The sequence below is a fragment of the Schizophyllum commune genome, assembly GCF_000143185.2.
Source record: "Schizophyllum commune H4-8 unplaced genomic scaffold SCHCOscaffold_4, whole genome shotgun sequence".
In the NCBI taxonomy this organism is placed as follows: Eukaryota; Fungi; Basidiomycota; class Agaricomycetes; order Agaricales; family Schizophyllaceae; genus Schizophyllum; species Schizophyllum commune.
The window spans coordinates 1,986,116-2,004,946 of NW_026089541.1; the positions used below are offsets into that span (position 1 = coordinate 1,986,116).

An 18,831-nucleotide genomic window follows, 5' to 3' on the forward strand; every position below is an offset into this window, starting at 1 on the left:
AGAGTGACTTGTTTTTGGGCGGCGTCGAGCGAGCGAAAATACAGGCAAACGGAGTTATGTTTCCATGCTCTCACCTGCCGGCTCCCCCTCATCCGACCGCGCACGCTTGCTGTCCCTTTCCTCCTCCTCGCCTTCTACACCTTCGTCCGTTCTCGCCGCACCTCCAACTGTCTCTGCGCCGCCTGCTACCCCGCCCGACGCAGCGGCCTTCTTCGCCAACACCGCTGACTTGTTCTTCATGCGACCCATCTGGCGCTTCGTCATCGGCTCGTCAGGAACTGGCGTCGCATCGCCTTCGTCCTCCTGCGCCGGGATGTTGAACTTGGGCATGGAGGCGAGGGCGCCGTAAAGGTCAAGTGCGTCGCGAGCGTCGTTGGTGGCGGGCTTGAGGCAGGTGGTGTTGAGGGTAGTGACGAGGGGTGATTGCTCCGCGACTTCCGTGAGCTGGAGGGGACTGAGTCAGTGTCATGGTTTGAAAGTGAAGTACGGGGAAAGATGAGGGGATTAACAATGCTCTGCACGAAGGACTGAGCCAAAGCAAATTGTCTTCTGAGTGGGGAGTAATGCAGCGTTTGCCGGGACCACTAACGCGCGCCCACAGCAAACTCTCGTATCCGGGGGCGAACACGAACCTTTCCATCGACAAGCTGCAAGGACTTCACGCTCGACCCTGTTCTTGAGGCCTCGTCGCCCCACTGGAAATCAAGCGAAACGAGAATGCGATCGTCGGGCAAAGTCGCAAAGTCGAGAACCGGGACGCCGAAGTCAAAGGCCTGTACACCCGCCGATGCCTCCTCATCGAAGGGGCATGCGAAAAGTGCAGTTGAGCTTCGGAATCCGTCAGTACGTCAAGATAAGCACGAAGGAGAACAGGCTGACCCAACCGCGCTGAAGACAACGTGCAAAGGCTGCCCCTCACCCGCCCGCAACGTCTCAATCTTGTGCACCACAAGCACCGTCTTGCCTTCCTCCTCTGCCTTGGACGCCTCAGCCGCCTGTTCAGGAGTACCCTCCGCCGCGTCCTCCGCTGCATCGGCGACGTCCTTCCCTTTGCCCTTCCCCTTGCGCTTTTTCTTGCGCGGGGCGGAACCCTCGCCGTCGTCGCCCCATTTGCGCTTGAGGGACTTGACCTTGATGGTGGGCTCGACCACGTCGAGGACTGGGATCTCGCGCACGATGGTGCCGTTCATCCAGTCCCAGACGCGTAGTACGGGGTCGCCCCCACCAGAGATGAGGCGATCTGGGACGGACGCGGGGATGTGCAAGGCGGAGACAAACCTACGGGAAGTGAGTTCACTTGCGCTCGTGAGACTCCGCGAAAGGTACGCACTTTTCATTCCCCAAACAGAAGGACTCGATCTCGTATGCCTGCGGGTACCAGCTGACGCGGATATGTTCATCGCGGTCGGCGGTGATGATGTAGCGCTCGTCGTGGGTGAGGATGCACGCCGTGAGCAAGGAGACGTGGCCGAGGACCAAGTCGCCATTTGAGGGATTCTCGTGAGAGGCGAGCCCGTCCTTCTCTCGCTTCTTCTCCTGCTCTTGCTTCTGCTCTTCGACGGGGGGATGGAGGGGGTACCTATGAGTTCGCGAATTAGTGACGGGGCTGATGATCATGCTGACGGATGTAGACGCACGCAAAGACGTCCCCAAACTTGTCCGAGACTAGGATAGTCTGCCCATCCTGAGTGAAGAGCACACTTGTGGCCTTCTTTGGGAGCTCCCTGAGCTAGACGATCAGTGCCTTGATCGAGTTGCTCCTGCGCACCACGTACCTCTCGCTCAGTAGTTTGAGCGATTCGACCTCCCAGACGCGCAGGCGCTTATCATCAGAGGACGTCGCTAGATGCGTCTGCGCCTTGTTCGCAGCAGCGACGCGAATGGGGCCATTCTTCGACTTTTCGGTGTCCTCACGCTCGACGGACGCGACCACAGCGCCTGTGCTGTATTTCAGTCAATAGAGTTGCGAAGGATATTTAGTTAGGCCCCTACATAGTATTCAGCACAGAAATATGAGGCCCAGATATACATATCGTGCGCGAAGGTCCTGGCAGGAGATGGGTGTGGGGGAACGACATAGTGGTCGATCACTTGGGTGATTGATTGATCGCCCATGCTCAGGTGATGAGTCACACCGAGGTTCACGTGCAAAGTTGAACTTTGTCAAACTCGAGTATTTGCCTGGGTAGAACAAGACATATGCGTGTCTGTCGTGCATATTTGTGTGTTCATACACCCACTACAGCTGTTGATCAGTTCCAATCTTCCTTCTCCGCCATCACCACCTTTTTGAGCACCCTCGGACCCAACTCGCCCTGCTCCAATCCGTTCGTCTTGTCCACCCACGGAATTGTCTCCTTCTCTGGCATAGGCCACTTCCACATTTGGGTGTACTCCGTGTCCTTGTGCGTGAGCACGTCAAGTACGTGCTTGCCGAGTACCGGCAGAAATCTGCGGTCTTTATTGAGGATCATGGGGGCGACACTGAATAAAGACAAACGCACTTGAACATATGCCCACTACCACCACTGACGACCGCTAGACTGTCACCGTACTGCGGCACGTAGTCGACGAGGAAATTGTTGTCGAGCGAGTCGCAATACCAGCATAGACGTGTGTCGACGATTTTGCCGTGCTCAGCGAGGTCGGGGAGGATCTCCTTGATCTGTGGCGAGAATATGTCAGCAGAAGACCTTCGCCAGTTTAAGGAGTAGACGCTCACCGTATCCTTCACGACCTCGATTGAGATCACGGGGACCCTGCTCTCCTTCTCTGGGGTATACTTCGTCTTCGGGTAGCTGATGCGAAGCCCAGGAGCCAGAGGGTGGTCGACGAAGTTGGTGAACTGCATGAGCGGTCAGCACAGTTGAAGCTATTTGCATGCTCCCACTATTGAATTGTGCCGCAGCATGACTATATCTTGCCCCGGTGAACGTCACGGACCTTGATCCCGCGGTAGCCAATCTTGATGATCCCGTCCTCTGTGCGAGGGAAGCCGTAGATATTCGCCCGCGGTGCCGCCTTGGCATTGTTGAAGCCCTTAGTCCAGACGACAGAGCTAGACATAACAATTGAGCGGCGTAGAAACATCATTCGCGGCATAATACGCACCGCTCCGGCGAGAATTTGTCCCAGAGATCCGGGCGTTTCTCCTGTGTAAGTCCAGGTCGGCGCGGCTGCTCGAAATCATGCATAGCACAATCACGCACCTTCGGCGGAAGCTGAAATTGCACCACGGAGCCTGCGGTGGTCTCCAACCGGTCGCAGACCTCGGGCAGCAGGGACGGCGTCCATCCGCCGCATGCGAGGATGACGAGGTCGGCGGAGTGTACTTGCCTGACGCACGGTGAGCTCGAGGCTTAGGAGACGTACGAGAGATGACTGCGAGTGAAAAGAACTGAGGCTCACCCATCTATCGTCTTCACGCCGACGACCTTGCCGCCCTCCTTCACTAGGTTCACCGCCTTGCCTGCTTCGCCAAACACGAACTTGACGCCGGCCTTGGTGCAGAGATACTGCGACAGACAGCAGCGTCAACACCGAAATATTTCGCGACATATAGAAGCCATATACCTGTGCGTAGGCGCAGGCTTTGTCTGCTACCGTATACTGCACAGGGTGAGCAGCGTCAGTAGATGTTCGACACTTGTAAACAAAAACTCACTTACACCGCCAGTCATATCGAGCACGCCATCGCCTTCCCACTTGAAGACAGCGAGTTTGTCGAGTAGACCTACATAACAGGCTGATCAGCACGAAGTCAAACATTGAACAGAGCCACGTCCTCTCACCCGCGCCGTTTGCCCGCTTCCTGTCCTCTTCAGACGATAGGATATAGTGCTTAGACCGCTGTTCATCGCTCAAGGTCTGCATGCCCTCCTTTTCGAACTCGGTGACAGGCGCCGTCGGGTGATGAGGAATGCGCACAACGCCGCATTCATGGCTAGGCGAGTCTCGATAAGTAAATGGGAACGACTATGTATGAGGAAGTAAACCCACAAAATGGTCATATCAGGTGTCAGCGCCTCTGGCAGGTTCTCACGCGGAGTGGACGCGAGGTCCTTGTTCCACTGGGCCCAGATATCCCGCGCTTCGAAGGCAAGCTTCTGGTATTCAACCTCTTTGCCATCTGACAGCGGGTTAGTACATTGCTTTATAGATGTATGAGTGGATGTATGACAAGTAATTGTACGCACACGACGCCCGGAATATCTTGTTCACATCCGCGCTAGCAGCATCGCATCCCTTGCTCGGTGAGTAGCCGTTGACGTTGTACGGTTGGTAATCCAAGACCGTGACGGGCACCCCGGCACGAGCGAGGTGTAGACTGGTCGATAGACCGGCAACGCCGGCGCCGACGATCAGCACGTTCTTCGACTTTAGGTCTTCCATCGACGAGGGTCCGCAATCGTATGAGTTGGGATACGTGCAGAGGGGGATCACAGGTCAGAGAAAGAGAAGAGTCTCTTCCTCAGAGACTTATAAATGCGTACGACGCACGCCGCGGCTGTCCCACTCGTGAGCACAACTTACCGACAGGGATAAGATACGGCGCCTATCGACTCGAAAGCCGGGTTCTCGCCCTTTGCTTTCAAGTCAGGATTCAATATATGGAAAAATTTATCTTCGAGGATTCCAAAACCGCTACCGTCAAGGAGCCTGCAACTGCCCGTGTCGCAAGGCCGAGAGAGGTGCTGGCGGGAAGTAAGGGGCGTGGGAGACATGTCGGCATGGCCCGAGCCGGCAAACCGCGGGCCGCTACCACGAGCTCATGAGTTGGCACCGACTTCGAACGTCGTCCGCGAGGACGAGAGCGACAAACCCTGCCGAAACAGGGGAGATCCTGGCTTCCCAACATCACCAGCGACGATCTTTACCCCTCAATCCCTCAGCAATCATCGACACCGCAACCAGACGCTGCTTGGATGAGTCTGCATGACCGGACGAATGTGCCTATCATCATCGACCTCGACGAAATTCCAGACGGTAGCACAGAGGACGCCGCCATCGATATCGAGGCGCTGCACATAGCAGACCAGTTCACCCATCTCACATCTGCGGAGAAGGAGCTTCGTCGTCAAGACTTGATTAGGGAACACCATAAGCGCTTTGCTCGTAGAGGCCAGGCAGACGGAGCGATGAATCCGGGTCGAGCACCAAATGATGCAATAGTCATATCGGATAGTGACGAGGAGGATCTGCAAGCGGTGGAGATGGTTAGTATAATCTACTTCTACGCTGCAAGCAATATTGAAAGCTGTTTTGTAGCCTAATCCTGGGCAGGGCCCTCCGCCTACTGACGACGAAAACTCCGATTCGGATATCGTGATGCTCTCTGATTCTCGAAATACTGCTCTCGGTCACAATAGATTAAACTTGAAGAGACCAGCATCTTCTGAGCCCCTTCGGGTAAGGTGGACTTCCTCGATATGATGACCGGGAGTTACTGACAACGTGCAGGGGGGATCAATTCCGATGCCAAGGCCTCCTCCGTCTGTAAGCAAGGCATCTGCTCGTCACGCGCCACAGAAACAGCGTCCGAGTCGAAGTCCCTCGACGTCGCGCCAGGGTCAACCAGTGGCCGGCCCCTCGCGGCCGAGAAACCTGCCAACAACTCTTTACGACAATCGTGATCAGCAGGCGGGATCCGGCAAGGTACAGCGGATGTCAATAGTTCAACATGAACGCCTAATCTTATTGTTGATTAGAAGAGAAAACGCGGAGACTCTGATTTAACTTCGGCTCAAAGGGGGGCGATTTGTGTCGCCGACACCAGCGATAATGATGACGATCAAGTTTGTCTGCAGAAATTATTGTCGTCTTTCCTCTCCTCATGAACCCATCAGCCGCCGATACCGATGCCTCAGGCGGAGCGCGCCCGACCATCTACGTCTTCTCGTCGCACCGCAGGTGATCCGCCGGAGCAATACAATATATCCCGGGGCCCCGATTTCAACGAACGCACGGACGAGTCGCATTTCCTGCCGGCAGAAGCTCTCCGGCACATTGTCACGAACCCGCGCATGCCGAGCTACGAGACGCAGTCCTTCGACTGGGACTTTATCTCCATCGCTAGGAATCGCAGTCGCAAGAAGCCTCCCAAAGAATGCTTCGCAGATCGCTTTGGGCTCGATGATTTACGGCTGACGGAGTTTTTTCACGAGGCTCCCGGCGGTAAGGCCAATCTTGTTTGCTAACTTCTCCGCGCTGACTATTGCATGTAGACATTAACAAAATCATACAACAGGGCGAATTTGCAGCCTATTGCAGTTTCGTCGATGGCGGTCTTCCAGACAATGTTGAAGGTAGGTTTAGATTACTAGTTGGACGATCTTCGCCTCACTAACATGGGCGGACCACAGAGACAGGTATCAGTGCGTACAATCAGGACCGCAATGGATCTCTGGTCTTCTTGCGGCGCAATCAGTTCTTCCCTCGCGTGATGCCCGACGAGCACGACATGCTTCCCGGCCACTTCTCCTTCCAAGAAACGAACCGTAAGAATTGAATCATCTAAACCATCGCAGCTGACCTTGTTCTCAGAACCAAAGCAGTATACCGTGTCCGACATCGCGTTTATTCCCGTTAATGACCATGGCACTTCCGACGAAGGGTAAGTTACTTCGCTTTCCTGCAACAACACAAGTATTGACTGGAGTAGCACGCTTCCTGTTCTCATATCCGCGGGATTCGATAATGAGGTAGTGTGTTGGGAGCCGTATGAAGAGGAAGAAGAGGCAGTCCCCGATGCAGCAACGGAGAGCACTCCGCAAGAGATGATCGTCGAAGAGGAGAGAGTTTCGGGTGACGAAGAGAATGGGCAGTCTCACGCGGAGCCAGAGGTTCAGGAGGTGCAGGAGGTGCAACTGCAGCAGCAACAGGAGCAGCAGGGCGAGCAAGGCGTGAATTCCGGCGACGAGCCTCAAGAGTCGCCCCTCAGCGTGATAGAAGACAGGCGACGGAAGAGGCGTAGCAAATACTACGAACACCACACACTGTGTAAGTGGCAATTCCATCGTACAATTTGTCCACCCTCGAGCGTACACAGGTTCGGATTACGAAAAGCCCCCCCAGATTCTTTCGTTCCGCCCCGGCACATCCAATGTACTTGCTGTGGGGACCGAGTACGTATCATCCTCGCCTGTTATATCTCAAATGCTAAGTCATGGTCAGGCATTTGGACATCATCGACCTTGATAGCGCCGGACTCATCGACGCATATGAAATTGCTGAGCCACGCTCGGGTCACGCGGTCTCTGCCATTGTGTGGGGAAAGGGCCCATCGAAGGATTATATTTTCGCGTCCACCGAGCCTCCAATTCCTTCTGATGACCGGGAGCCACCGCCCATCGGTTTCCATAAAGGCATCGAGGTACGGACTGGCAGACGCTTTGAACTGATCACTGCGGGGACCCACGACAGCGGTGCGGGTGATGCGCTCGCTGTCAGCGATGAAGGCGAGCTGCCACTCGTGCTTCACTCGCCGCTACTGACCATACCTCTAGGCGACCGTCTTGCCATCGCCGCTAGGTGTCCCACGGGCCATATCTTACAAATCCTCGATATCCGCAATCCGCAAAAAGGCAGGAGAAGCGTAGAGCGTATCGCGCTGCCTCCCTTCGATTTTGGCGCGGTGAATTGGCGTAAAGGCTTAGAGAACGACGTGAACGACATGAGCTATGCCCCGGGCGCTTCGCATCTCTTGGCGCTGGCGCGGTCGGACAATGTCGCGCTGATCTACGACTTGCGTAACACGAGGTGGCCTCTGCATACGCTGAGGCATGTAGGGGATCGCGCACCACATGTGAAAGGATACTTCCATGGTGTCACGCAACTGCAGTGGGTGTCCCACAAGCGTCTGGGGCTCGTTACTGCAGGCGCAGACGGTGGGTGTCGTGTCGAGATCTATACAGCCGAGGCATTGCCCACTCACGTGTCCGAATATAGGTTGCGTGCGCCTCTGGGACCCATCGATCTCGTCCGAAGACGACCCGCAGAGAAATGGCACCATCATAGCCGAAGTTGACGCAGACATCACCGCGTTCTCGCTGGGTAAAAGGGGTACAAAGGAACATACGCTCATGGTGTACGTCTTCGTTTCTTCACATTTTGTGGCAATATCAATTCCCGACCATCGGTCCTCCATCAATTGTCCTATACCACCCCGCCATCACCTCCCGTCGCTTCAGGCTCTCCGCTATCGTGAACTAACGCTATCTACAGCGGCGACTCACGAGGAAGAGTTCATATCTACAATCAAGCCTACCGAGGGCCCGTCGCGGACCTGACCGCAATCTCTGCGTGATACAGTGGCTCGGTACGGTCGATGTACAGCGGCAAGGGATGGTCGATGTACAGCGGGCAAGGGATGGACGACGTACAGCGCAGGAGCTTTGCGAGTTCGTCGAGCTGCTCTTGTGATCATTGAGCTGTCTTCGGCGTCTGTAAACGGATCTATAGGGGAGTGTTCGAGGGAGGTTGGACGGATGAGGATATATGGACGGATCACTGCTTACGACGCGCTAGTACACGAAGGTAATGTTACGCCTGATCTCGAGGGCGGGCGTCTATATCAGTCCTTCGATCACTGCAAATGCTACAGCAACGCGAGGAGCTGTTGATGGGTGCTGGCATACCGTGTTGATGAAAGTACTTGTATTGATACCGCGTTCGACACGTCATGAACATGAGCATGGGATATGGGATACGGGATTGGACTGTATAGGTACCGACAGCGTTCTCGGGATCATGCCGTGCTCAACGATGAACTCCGCGCCACACCGTGGGGTGAAACCCACTCCGCCTCGATCCTGCCTCCAAGCTGCCCCGGGGTAAGCTACGCACCCTTGAATGAGGCGCGCCTGGAGTCAGTAGTACAGCAGGCCTAGTGCCATCGCGCTGGGCGCTGTATCAGCGGGGTGCCACAAATGATCACGTCGGTGTGCGTCTAAGGTGGCACCTGTTGAGGGCGGCCACGATGCGAAGGCTTGTAAAACGACTGAATGGCGAGGCACCGAGGCGCTAGTACGACCTCGAGTGCGACCGGTCCACATCGCAAGTCTGCAGGGACTTCTCAAGGCGCTTGTCCCTCGCAAGCAGGAACTCAACCGTTCCACCAATGCCCGTCTCATCGGCCTCATCCATTCAGTTCTTCCGCGCCACTGCCAAGGAGAGGAACAAGTCAGTGAGCTTGGGAAGCCTGATCTGGACCGTCACAGGGCGAAAACGAAACCCAAAAGTGCGGAAAAGGACTCGGACTCATGACAAGGCGAAGCCAACCCCGCATATGCAAATTCAACTTGAGAATTGCGAAGCCAACTCTAAGCAGACGAGGCTCGCTCGAGCAATGGACGACTTCGCTCAACTCATCCAGGCCAACCTAGCAATGAAACTCACTTTCGCGGGCCCCCAAACTCGTCCAGAAATTCGCTCCGAGAGTTCAGAAAGATCACACGCAGAGCGAAGCTTCAATGAGTATGTTATGTGAGTGCGGCAGCTACCAAAGTACAAAGAGCATTGTCCCAAAAGTATTACAATGACCTATCAATCGTGAATAAACGTGCAAATAAGAGTAGTGAGTTTCGTGGCGCGCATACAGCAGCGTCGCATGAAAGAGGACGTAGCGATGACACCGCCGAAGGTCGTCAGAAGGGAGGAGAGCGTCGGGTATCGTGCGCGAGCCTAGGTGGACGCCTTCTCGATGTCCTCCTTGTGCTCTGCGTGGCCGTGGTTCTTCTCGTGCGCGCGGATCTCGTTCGCGGCGTGCACGTCGTCCTCGAGGAGGTGGCGGCGGTAGGGGCCGGCGCGGTACGGGACCGTGTTCTCGTAGAGAAGGTCGACCTGCTCAAGGGAGAGACTAGGAGAAATGGTCAGCTATATGCGCCTCGCAGCACTCTGGAGAAAAGCGAACGCACCCCTTGGTCTCCGGAATGAAGGCGAGCGTGAAGAGGACGCAGCACAAGCAGCAGGAGCCCCAGATGAAGAACACCTTGGCCTCGAGGCCAGCGCTGCCTGGCTCGTTGTTGACGAGGTAGGGCGTCGCGTAGCCGATGGCCCAGTTCCAGAGCCAGTTGGACGCGACGGAAAGCGACATCGCCTTGGCGCGGATCTGGAGGGGGAAGATCTCGCCGGTGATGACCCACGCGATGGGGCCCCATGTCGCGGCGAAGGCGGCAATGTAGATGCAGACGAGCGCGATGAGCGCCTTTTGGCCGGACGAGTTGTCAACGGAGATGGTGACACCGATAATGGCAACTGCATAGAGGTCAGCGCCAGCGAGAGACGATTTGGGAGAATTCACATACCGAGGTACTCGCAGGTGGTCATCACGACGGCACCCCAGATAAGCAACGAGCGACGGCCAGCCTTCTCAATGAGGTAGATGCCCGGGAGGGTCATCACGACGTTAACGACATTGGTGATGACGGTGATGATGAACGCGTTCGAGATGCCAGAGTTCTTGAAGAAGGTCGTGCCGTAGTAGAAAATGAAGTTGATGCCCGTGAGCTGCTGCCACATCTGGATGAGGATGCCAGTCATGGTGCGGAGGAGGATCTTCTTGGAGCCCATGCGGAAGCAGTCGAAGTAGGAGGACTCGCCGAGGGCGCGCTCCTCCTCGAGGGCGACACGGATGTCGTCGAGCTCGAGTTCGACCTCGGGTGCGCCCTTCTCATAGCCGAGCAGGCGGGCCATGGCACCGGAGGCAGCCTCGTCCTTGCCGCGCTTGACGAGCCAGCGAGGGGATTCAGGGAGCAGGCACATGCCACCAGCGAGGACGGCAGCCCAGACAAACTGAATGGCGGTGGGAATGCGCCATGAGCTCGCGTCGTCGCGGTTCTTGGTGGCGTTGTTCACGATGGCACTGAAACACCGTCAGCTGATGCGGCGTTATGGAGGGAATGGGTTACTCACGCGAGGAGGAGACCGATGGTGATTGTCCACTGGTAGCCAGAGACGACGGCACCGCGAATCCATTTCGGTGCACACTCGGACTGGTACATGGGGACGAGGGTGGAGACGAGACCGACACCGAGACCGGCGAAGACACGACCGACGATGTATAGCGCGATGGAGGTAGAGCCGGTTTGCATTGCGACACCGATACAGAAGACCAGGCAGGACAAGACCGTACCCCATTTGCGGCCTAGCGGGAGTTAGTCTGACAGGCATGTACCAGAGAAGATCACATACCGATGTAGTCGGCAACGGGTGCACCAAGGAGTGCACCGAAGAAGGTACCGGCGGAGAGGATGGAGACGACGAGCGATTCACGCTTGGAGGATAGGCCCGGAGAGCCGTCGTCCTTGGTTATGTCGCCGAACGTCTGCAGCCAGACGTTCATCTCCTTGATACCTGGGGGAGCGTGAGTGGACCGCGAGCGACGAGGAGGTGGCTACGTACCGCTGATGACACCGGTGTCATAGCCGAAGAGGATACCACCGAAAGCGGCAAAGGATGCAATGACAACACCAGCGAACTTGCTCTGGGGGGACGTTAGCGACGGCGACGGCGACGAACGGCGACGAGCTGACCTTTGCTGGTGCGTTGGCGCCAACACCACCGCCTGAAGCTGCGGGACCGCCAGCCATTGGAGGAGATGTGGATGCTGAGTGTGGGGGAGGAGGTGGAGGTGGGAGAGAAGGTGCGGGGAGTGCGGAGAAGGATGGCTTCGTGTGCGGGTATTTATACGGGGCGCGCGTCCAAGCCGGATCCGAGGAGCGCTACAGGCCCATCAACAGAAGCAAACAGTCAAGATGGCTGCAGTTGTCGCACATATCCAATTCGCCCCGCGCGCCCATACGCCCGTCGCCCCCGCCCCCTTGCCACCCGATCGACCTGGCCCCGGACGGCCCTTCAATTCTTGCCATAACCGGCCGACGGACTTGCAAACTCGCAACATCCGCGCCCAATAGGGCGCCGCCGGCCAGCCAAGCGGGAGCGCACACCACGCGGTGCGCGCGGCGGACCCTTTCGCAAGACGATCCCGCTCCCCTCCCCACATGCACCCATGCGCGCCCTGTCAGACACAGGGGCCGCCCCCAGCAGAGCGAGAGGCGACGAGTCGCTGCTGGACCCGCCTCCGCGCCCCGCGCCCAATCTTGGCCGATTTTCGCCACAGCCCATCCTCCTCCCCCAAGCGCGGGTGCAGTCCCCCGGGGGGAATCCCCGTATCGCCGCAATTGCCCCCGAACCCACCGTCCAATCGCGCGAGACGTCCTTGCCTGCCGCTCGTCCAACCCTGCTCCGCGTCTCCGTCCTGATTGCGGGGGGAACAGTTCAGGCTCGTTTCATCCGCGTACCTTTGCGACTGTATGACCCGCAGAAAAATTCGGAAACCAAGAGGAACCATCCCATTCACCGCTGGCGTACGCCCAGATGGTCTCCGAGCTGGAGGCGCTGCTCAAGGGCGCGCGTGAGCATCTAGGCTGTCAAAACAGACTCAGCGCGTGGTTGTTCCGAAAGAGGTCAGACCCGCACGATCTGCGGAATGAACGTTGGAAATGAAGGAAGCGTGCCCGATCAGCGAGCGATGCGTACCTGGCCGTCCACATGTTACGCCCCCGCCCCCGTGGTCCCGCCCCACAGCCGCCCTGTCGCTCGCCGGGCACAAGCTGCTTGGAAAGAAACCGCGCTTGCGGCGCACCAAGGTCGTATATGCGGCCATTCTGCGGCTCAGTCTGCGCTGAATGAGGCGCGCTCATCGATTGCGGCTGACAGACGTTTGAATGCGGCTGCTTCCCAGGTCGCGCGCAGCGGTGTTCCAACCAGATTCGCGCACGCAGGCGCCATCATGACTGGCCTGGGTGCATCAAGGCGCTGATGCTTACCGCCGCGGGTACGCCCACCGCGCCCCTCCCGCCCACCAAGCATTGGTCGTCGTCGCTAGGCGCGGCTGGGGCGCCAGCCTGGCCAAGGGGGTAAATTCGTATTTTTCTCCAGCGATCGCGCCCAGGTGCCTTGGCGGAGATTGCGGGGTCGGCAGCCGTTCCCCCCGGGGAGAGAAACACACGATAACACGTGTTACCAGAAAAATCCCCGAGGCACCGCGATCGAAGTGGAATGCGACACGAAGGAAGTTGAGCGTCGCGAACATTCGTGCACCGATCTTCCGTTCTCACCGCGACGGGGAAAGACATCGCAGAAGCACGGCACGGGAGGCAAATCTACGCGAAGAGAGCGTCACTGAAAGCGTCTTCGAGAAGAATTTCTATGTATGGTAACAATAATGCGACGTACTGCTTCGGCCGTATCGGCCCTCAGAAAGCTCCCGTCGGGCCCAGAATATCTTGGGCCTGTCCCCCCAGAATACCCTGCGCGCTCGCCGGACCTTGCCCCCATCGTACCATCTCTCGCAAGACCCGGACGCGATACGAGTCAGGACAGCTTTTTGGCTAGCTTGAGGGCCCAAGGGAATGTGGGTTGACGCGCATATGGAAGGAGCAGGATCTTGACAGTTGAGATGAGTCGGTAGCCTGGCCTTCATTATGCCCCTTGGCTAGCCTGATCCGCTGGGGTAGGCCAGACTGAAGTAGATCTTGCAGGCACTCTTCGTGTTCATTGACGTTCATTGCAGCACGAAGGCTCAAACAAAGCAGCGTAGCGTCGACGATGGGCGCAGAAGAGGACGACGGCGCTGAGTAACACTTGCGAGCCCGGGAAGTACCGATCACGTGCGACGTTCAGTTTTCGGCCCGGGGCTGCCCGCGGTGCTCGCCGCCGCAGACGTTCCCCTCGCACTCTTCCATCCTCCCCCACGCAATCCCTCGCACCTGATTCGCTATGGGCCAGTCAGCGTCCTCCCCCAGCGCCCCCGCCGCTTCCACCTCCGCGGGCGCCTGCCCCATCGACCACGAAGCCATGAAGGCTGCTAAAGCCGGCGGCTGCCCGATCGACCACAGCGCGCTCCCCGCGAAGAAGGCTCCAGCAGCGGACGCGCCTGCGAAGTGCCCGATTGACCACGACTCGGTGAATCCGCTGAACAACATGCCGAGCCTCTCGCAGGCGCCCGCGCCCGCGCAGGCGGTGGCGTTACCGACCGAGCGCACGCAGTCGACGATCCCGAGGGACCAGGCGGAGACGTGGGAGTACCCGTCGCCGCAGCAGTTCTATAATGCGCTGGTGAGGAAGGGGTGGGAGACGCCAGAGGAGCATGTGGAGACGATGGTGCATATCCACAATTTCTTGAACGAGGCGGCGTGGGAGGAGGTACTGAAGTGGGAGAAGCGGGCGAATGGGTGAGTGGGTGCGGCTCTTGAGAGTGTTCAGGCGCTGAATCTGCTACTCAGCGACGATGAGGTCCAACTTGCGCGATTTACCGGCAAGCCGGGGCAGATGTCACCAAAGGCGCGCTTATGGATGTTTGCCGGGTGGTTACTTCCCATGCGCTTCAAGTACGTCTCTTCCCCTTCCCTTCGTTGTCCTCATTCTCTCCCCCTTCCTTTCCCCCTTCATCCTCTTCCTTCTCCCTATCCCATCCCATCCTTACTCAATCATCATACTCACCTCCCACCCCTCCCAGCACCGAACCCCCCTTCGACCGCCACGACTGGATCGTCCGCCGCCCCAAGACCGGCGAGGAGGTCCGCTACGTGATCGACTATTACTCCGCGCCGCCCGAGCCCGACGGCTCGCCCGTGTTCTCCCTTGATGTACGACCTGCGCTCGATAGCATTAAGAGCATCCAGCAGCGGATATCGGTCGCGACGGAGGAGACCTGGGCGAGTTGGCGGCAGGATAAGCCGCCGTTTGCGAGGGCTTGAGCGCATATGCGTGAGCCTTTGCGCTGGCCGGCGCTCAAAAGTACGCCCCCTTCACGATAGGTACTATGCATGACTTAGAGCGCTTTGTAACTTACTACACTTCTACACTTGTATAATGGATATCAGGACGTCATCACTCTTCGAGGTTGCGAGGTCAGAGAGGAAAGTGGTGTGGACTGAGTCGGTGGGCTCCCTCTTTCCACGGCCATAATGGGACTTCCCTTCCATCTCTGGTCAACTCGGCATTCGATCGCCTGCTCGGTGTGGTCGCTGGCTATCTCCGTGCGCGTTCACATCATGCTGCGTCTATCAGATCTTCACAAATTCCGGTCTTCCAATGCGAACCTCCGAGATCCCAGCGATATCCTCCGGGTTTCAAAAACATACAGGAACATCACTGCTATACTGATCACTGACAGACGGACTTTGCGCGCCGTAGAATGCGAAGGCCAAGGAAGGGGCAGTCTCAGCTCGGAGATTGTGCAGGCTTGTCTCCGTTGGGCGGCGTACATGCCCGCACGGAGGGCGCGGTCGACGGAATAAAGTCTGAACTGTGGTAGTGGTGAGAGTATGAAGTGGGTACGAGCACCGAAGATCATGTTGTAGAAGTCGACACGCTGCTGAGGGCGGTCGAATGTGCTGCTCGCGTTGGCGTTGCCACAAATGCCAGGTTGCAAGCCGTTGAAGGGGGAGTAATTTAGAGTGCGATGCTTGTATCGATGCAAGAAGGTCTTCGAACTAGACCGACAGCACTCTTACTATGGGAGAATTTGCTGAAAGCGCTCATGTGCTTCTGAGGGCTCAGGAAGGGAGTAGGTCGCTCAACGGCCAAGCGCCGAAGTCCGCGTCTGCATGTTCGGCAGCGTAAGGCCGTGACTTGAATTCTGTATTCTGCAGGTAGAATTTGGAGTGATGTAATCGATAGAGAGCCAGGTGACTATCTGCAGCAACCATGAGGTATAGCCCGGCAAGGGAGTACGGGTTTCCTAAGTCCGAAGTTGGTCGGTTTTTGCCGAAAGTTGAACACGTCCCGTGATCCTTCAGCGTGACCTTTCTGCAGTAACCCCAACGCATTAGACAGAATTAAGAGAGGATCCAGTGCACTATATATTGATAGGATTCCTCTGAATCTCTATCTGACCAAAGAGCCAAGCGCCTCGGACATTGTGCTGCCAGCACCTGCGGGCCTTTGGACCCACCAAGCCGCGCACTTCATGACAGTCAGATCTCGTCTTCAGCTGTGATCTGTCCTTTGGACGAGACTGGTGATGTTATTCCGGATCTGTTCACATATCCTGCACTCTATTCCAGGTCAAAAGGAATGGTATTTAGAGAACCGCGCTAACTGACCGTGGGAACTCCCTATGTAAGTCGCAAACAAGGCCAAAGCTCGATCACCGGCGAATGCGAGTGAATTCGCTGCAGTTCCGAAGTCGTCAGCGCGCCATTCCTTACTTCTCGCCACCATGCTGCCCCGCAACCTTCAGGCCGTCGCTGCGCGCAGCGCTCTCCGGAGCGGGCGCCGAGTCGCTACCACTGCGCGCGCCAGGCCCGCGCGGTCAGCAGCAGTCGCTGCGCCGAGCTCCTCCGGTTTCCACTCGTCCTCCCGCGCGGCCTTTCACTCGTCCTCTAGTCGGCGGGACGAGGCGCCCAAGTCCCCCTTCCAGACGTTTGTGGACGTGCTGAAGGATGAGCTGCGGAAGAACCGGGAGCTGCAGGACAATGTGAAGCAGCTGCAGGGAGACGTGGACAAGTTCCAGGACTCGGAAGCTATGAAGCGGGCGAGGGATGCGTATGAGAGGGCAAGGGTGCGCTGTGTGGTGGTGATTGGGCACGCTTGGGATGCTGACTGGACCGTTTGCAGTTGACAACTAGTATCAAGGAGAATCCTCGATTACGGGCTGCTGCCGATGCGCTCAAGAAGACTGGCGTCAGCGTCGGTGATGCTGTCGGAGAGGCGCTCAAGTCCATGGAGGAGAGCGAAGTCATGCGTGCGGTACGTGCAAGCATTGTGCAGTAGGCGCTGTTGCTCATCCCCTCCCCAGATCTCCCGCGCGTCTGCCGCCGTCTCTTCCACCATAGAGAAGTCTACCGAACCCATTCGCAACACCGCCGCTTACAAGACTTTTGCTGAGACTCTTGTTGACGCTTTAGACGACAGTGGTAGCGCTAAGCATGCCGGCTTCGAGGAGAAGGAGGCGCGCCGCCTACGCAGGAAAAAGCGCCTGGAGAAGGCTGGCTTGACTCGTGCAGGCGTCAAGCGCGTCACCGAGAACCCGGAAGCTGGCGAGGCCCTTGTCTTGCATAAGGACTCGCCGCGGCAAGAGCGTTGGAACCGGTTGAAGGAGGAGAACCCTGTCCTGCGCTCGTTCGTCTCCATGCGCCAGGCGTACGACGAGTCGGAGAACCCAGTGGTCTCGACGATGCGCTCAGTCACCAGCACCATTGGCTCATGGTTCGAGGAGACGGAGCAGGCTCAGGTGTTGCGGATGATGAAGGCGATAGACCCTACTTTCGACCGCGAGCAATTCGAGCGGGAGTTGCGGGAGTATATCGTACCGGAGGTCGTTGACGCCTACTTGTCCGCGGATCAGAAGGCGCTGAAGGACTGGTGCTCTGAGGCTACCTACAATGTCTTGTGGGCGACCATGGAGCACTACCTGAAGCAGGGTCTGGTCAGCGAGAGCAAGGTGCTTGACATCCGGCAAGTCGACGTGAGTGAACGATCCGACCTCCTTGACAGCCCCTTCTGACCTCGTGACTAGATCTCCGATGGCAAGATCCTGGACAACGACATCCCCGTATACCTCGTCCAGTTCGCCACCCAGGAGGTCCTGCTCTTCCGTAATATCAAGACCGGCGAGGTCGCCGTCGGTGCCGAGGATAAAGTCGAGCAGTGCATGTACGCTGCGGCCATCACTCGGGTGCCGGAAGAACTCGACAACGAACTCACTGGCGGCTGGAAGATTATCGAGGTGAGTCGACGCTCTGTTCTTTGCATGGTCCAACTGACCAGTGATCCCAGATGGCGAGGCGGAGCGCGCGTGCTTATTTATAAAAGTACATCTACTAGTCTATAATACTCACCCCCCACCTCATATACTAATGACCTGACGACCTATCACACTGCGTCTGAACGAATGGATGGCTGCAGCAAGTCCCCGTAGAATTAGAAGTCATGTCATTGTTCGCAGTTGAAGTCGCACGTGGAATTCGCGACCCTCGTGACCGCGTTGCGTGAGAAAATTAGTTTCGTTTGGACGCGGATGCAGAAACACGTCTTGCTCTTGTCCTCATCGTCGTCCCCGGCGCCTCCAGCCATGTCGAAAACAGCACAATCAGGCCTCCGAACGCTCAAGCGCGAATTCTCATCCTCGTCAGGGTCGCAGGGTACCCAGGATAGCGCGATCAACTGGCCACCGCCGCAGGCAGCTCCCGCAGCCAAGACTCTCACGAAGGACGAGCAGCGCGCGAAGAGGCTGAGGGATATCGAGGAGGCGCTTAGTGGGAGAGCGTCGCAGGACGATCGACGGAATGCGCAGCCGGCTCCTCTTCATGCGGATCCGAGCGCGACGAATCTCAGCAAGCGCCCGAGCGCCACTGAGATAGAGGATGCACCGGCGGCGAAGAAGCCGCGACAATTGCCATCGCAGTGGAGGCAAGACGCTGCAAAGTCGCTCTCAAATGCGAAGACGTCGACGGGTGTGCGTAGCATCAATGGTCCCTCGACAGCAGGATCGTCGAAGAAGGCTCTTGCTGGCGTCTTCCTCAGCGATGAGCAGACCCAGATCCTGAGACTGGTGGAGGAGGGCAACAGTGTCTTCTATACTGGTAGTGCTGGTGCGTTTTCCTGCGCATATACAAGCGTATACTCGACTGACAGCGATACAGGTACCGGAAAGTCTGTCTTGCTGCGCGAGATCATCAAGTCGTTGAGGAAGAAGTACTCGAAGATCCCGGACGCCGTAGCTATCACTGCGTCTACTGGTGCGTTAACCCCACTTTTTACCCTGACAATCTGCTCATGTATGCGCGAATTAGGCATTGCCGCGTGCAACATCGGTGGTGTTAC

The 18,831-nt window shown here is 57.4% G+C and overlaps 8 protein-coding genes across 8 annotated transcripts; 5 read left to right on the forward strand and 3 right to left on the reverse strand.

Moving 5' to 3' along the window:
• Positions 1-54: 54 nt before the first annotated feature.
• On the reverse strand, positions 55-4,392 carry SCHCODRAFT_01169744 (nucleotide-binding domain-containing protein; the record flags this gene model as incomplete). Its single annotated transcript, XM_003033315.2, has 17 exons — positions 55-444; positions 633-828; positions 880-1,278; positions 1,331-1,579; positions 1,638-1,724; positions 1,776-1,938; positions 2,306-2,451; positions 2,505-2,665; positions 2,723-2,845; positions 2,944-3,058; positions 3,112-3,336; positions 3,409-3,515; positions 3,574-3,609; positions 3,669-3,733; positions 3,792-3,943; positions 4,000-4,129; positions 4,197-4,392. The coding sequence occupies 17 exons, from the start codon at positions 4,390-4,392 to the stop codon at positions 55-57; spliced, it is 2,940 nt and encodes a 979-aa protein (XP_003033361.1).
• Positions 4,393-4,780: 388 nt separating this feature from the next.
• On the forward strand, positions 4,781-8,801 carry SCHCODRAFT_02572699 (uncharacterized protein). The gene is made up of 13 exons (XM_003032741.3): positions 4,781-5,216; positions 5,269-5,409; positions 5,461-5,655; positions 5,709-5,795; positions 5,847-6,174; positions 6,225-6,305; positions 6,363-6,497; positions 6,544-6,613; positions 6,662-6,999; positions 7,049-7,124; positions 7,174-7,886; positions 7,948-8,086; positions 8,224-8,801. The coding sequence occupies exons 1-13, from the start codon at positions 4,926-4,928 to the stop codon at positions 8,303-8,305; spliced, it is 2,676 nt and encodes an 891-aa protein (XP_003032787.1). The 5' UTR covers positions 4,781-4,925; the 3' UTR covers positions 8,306-8,801.
• A 660-nt stretch (positions 8,802-9,461) lies between these two features.
• SCHCODRAFT_02619010 (general substrate transporter) lies at positions 9,462-11,646 on the reverse strand. Its single transcript, XM_003033316.2, has 7 exons — positions 11,532-11,646; positions 11,401-11,482; positions 11,191-11,352; positions 10,912-11,143; positions 10,305-10,861; positions 9,915-10,254; positions 9,462-9,856 (listed from the first exon to the last, which is right to left on the reverse strand). Exons 1-7 carry the CDS (start codon positions 11,586-11,588, stop codon positions 9,682-9,684), a joined length of 1,605 nt encoding a protein of 534 aa, XP_003033362.1. The 5' UTR covers positions 11,589-11,646; the 3' UTR covers positions 9,462-9,681.
• On the forward strand, positions 11,462-12,372 carry SCHCODRAFT_02227655 (uncharacterized protein). The gene is made up of 2 exons (XM_050342119.1): positions 11,462-11,807; positions 11,863-12,372. Exons 1-2 carry the CDS (start codon positions 11,754-11,756, stop codon positions 12,313-12,315), a joined length of 507 nt encoding a protein of 168 aa, XP_050201157.1. The 5' UTR covers positions 11,462-11,753; the 3' UTR covers positions 12,316-12,372.
• Positions 12,373-12,954: 582 nt separating this feature from the next.
• SCHCODRAFT_02227609 (uncharacterized protein) lies at positions 12,955-13,631 on the reverse strand. Its single transcript, XM_050342118.1, has one exon. The coding sequence runs from the start codon at positions 13,481-13,483 to the stop codon at positions 13,208-13,210; it is 276 nt and encodes a 91-aa protein (XP_050201158.1). The 5' UTR covers positions 13,484-13,631; the 3' UTR covers positions 12,955-13,207.
• Positions 13,632-13,758: 127 nt separating this feature from the next.
• Positions 13,759-14,897, forward strand: SCHCODRAFT_02619018 (cytochrome c and c1 heme-lyase). Its single transcript, XM_003032742.2, has 3 exons — positions 13,759-14,234; positions 14,286-14,390; positions 14,519-14,897. The coding sequence occupies exons 1-3, from the start codon at positions 13,780-13,782 to the stop codon at positions 14,757-14,759; spliced, it is 801 nt and encodes a 266-aa protein (XP_003032788.2). The 5' UTR covers positions 13,759-13,779; the 3' UTR covers positions 14,760-14,897.
• A 1,294-nt stretch (positions 14,898-16,191) lies between these two features.
• SCHCODRAFT_02619020 (TIM44 subunit of mitochondria import inner membrane translocase) lies at positions 16,192-17,977 on the forward strand. Its single transcript, XM_050344912.1, has 5 exons — positions 16,192-16,567; positions 16,624-16,755; positions 16,805-17,473; positions 17,525-17,734; positions 17,785-17,977. The coding sequence occupies exons 1-5, from the start codon at positions 16,226-16,228 to the stop codon at positions 17,815-17,817; spliced, it is 1,386 nt and encodes a 461-aa protein (XP_050201159.1). The 5' UTR covers positions 16,192-16,225; the 3' UTR covers positions 17,818-17,977.
• A 399-nt stretch (positions 17,978-18,376) lies between these two features.
• On the forward strand, positions 18,377-18,754 carry SCHCODRAFT_02437974 (uncharacterized protein; the record flags this gene model as incomplete). The annotated part of the gene is made up of 2 exons (XM_050342529.1): positions 18,377-18,599; positions 18,651-18,754. Coding segments are annotated over 2 exons (327 nt in total), but the record flags the coding sequence as incomplete, so codon positions are not given.
• Positions 18,755-18,831: the final 77 nt, after the last annotated feature.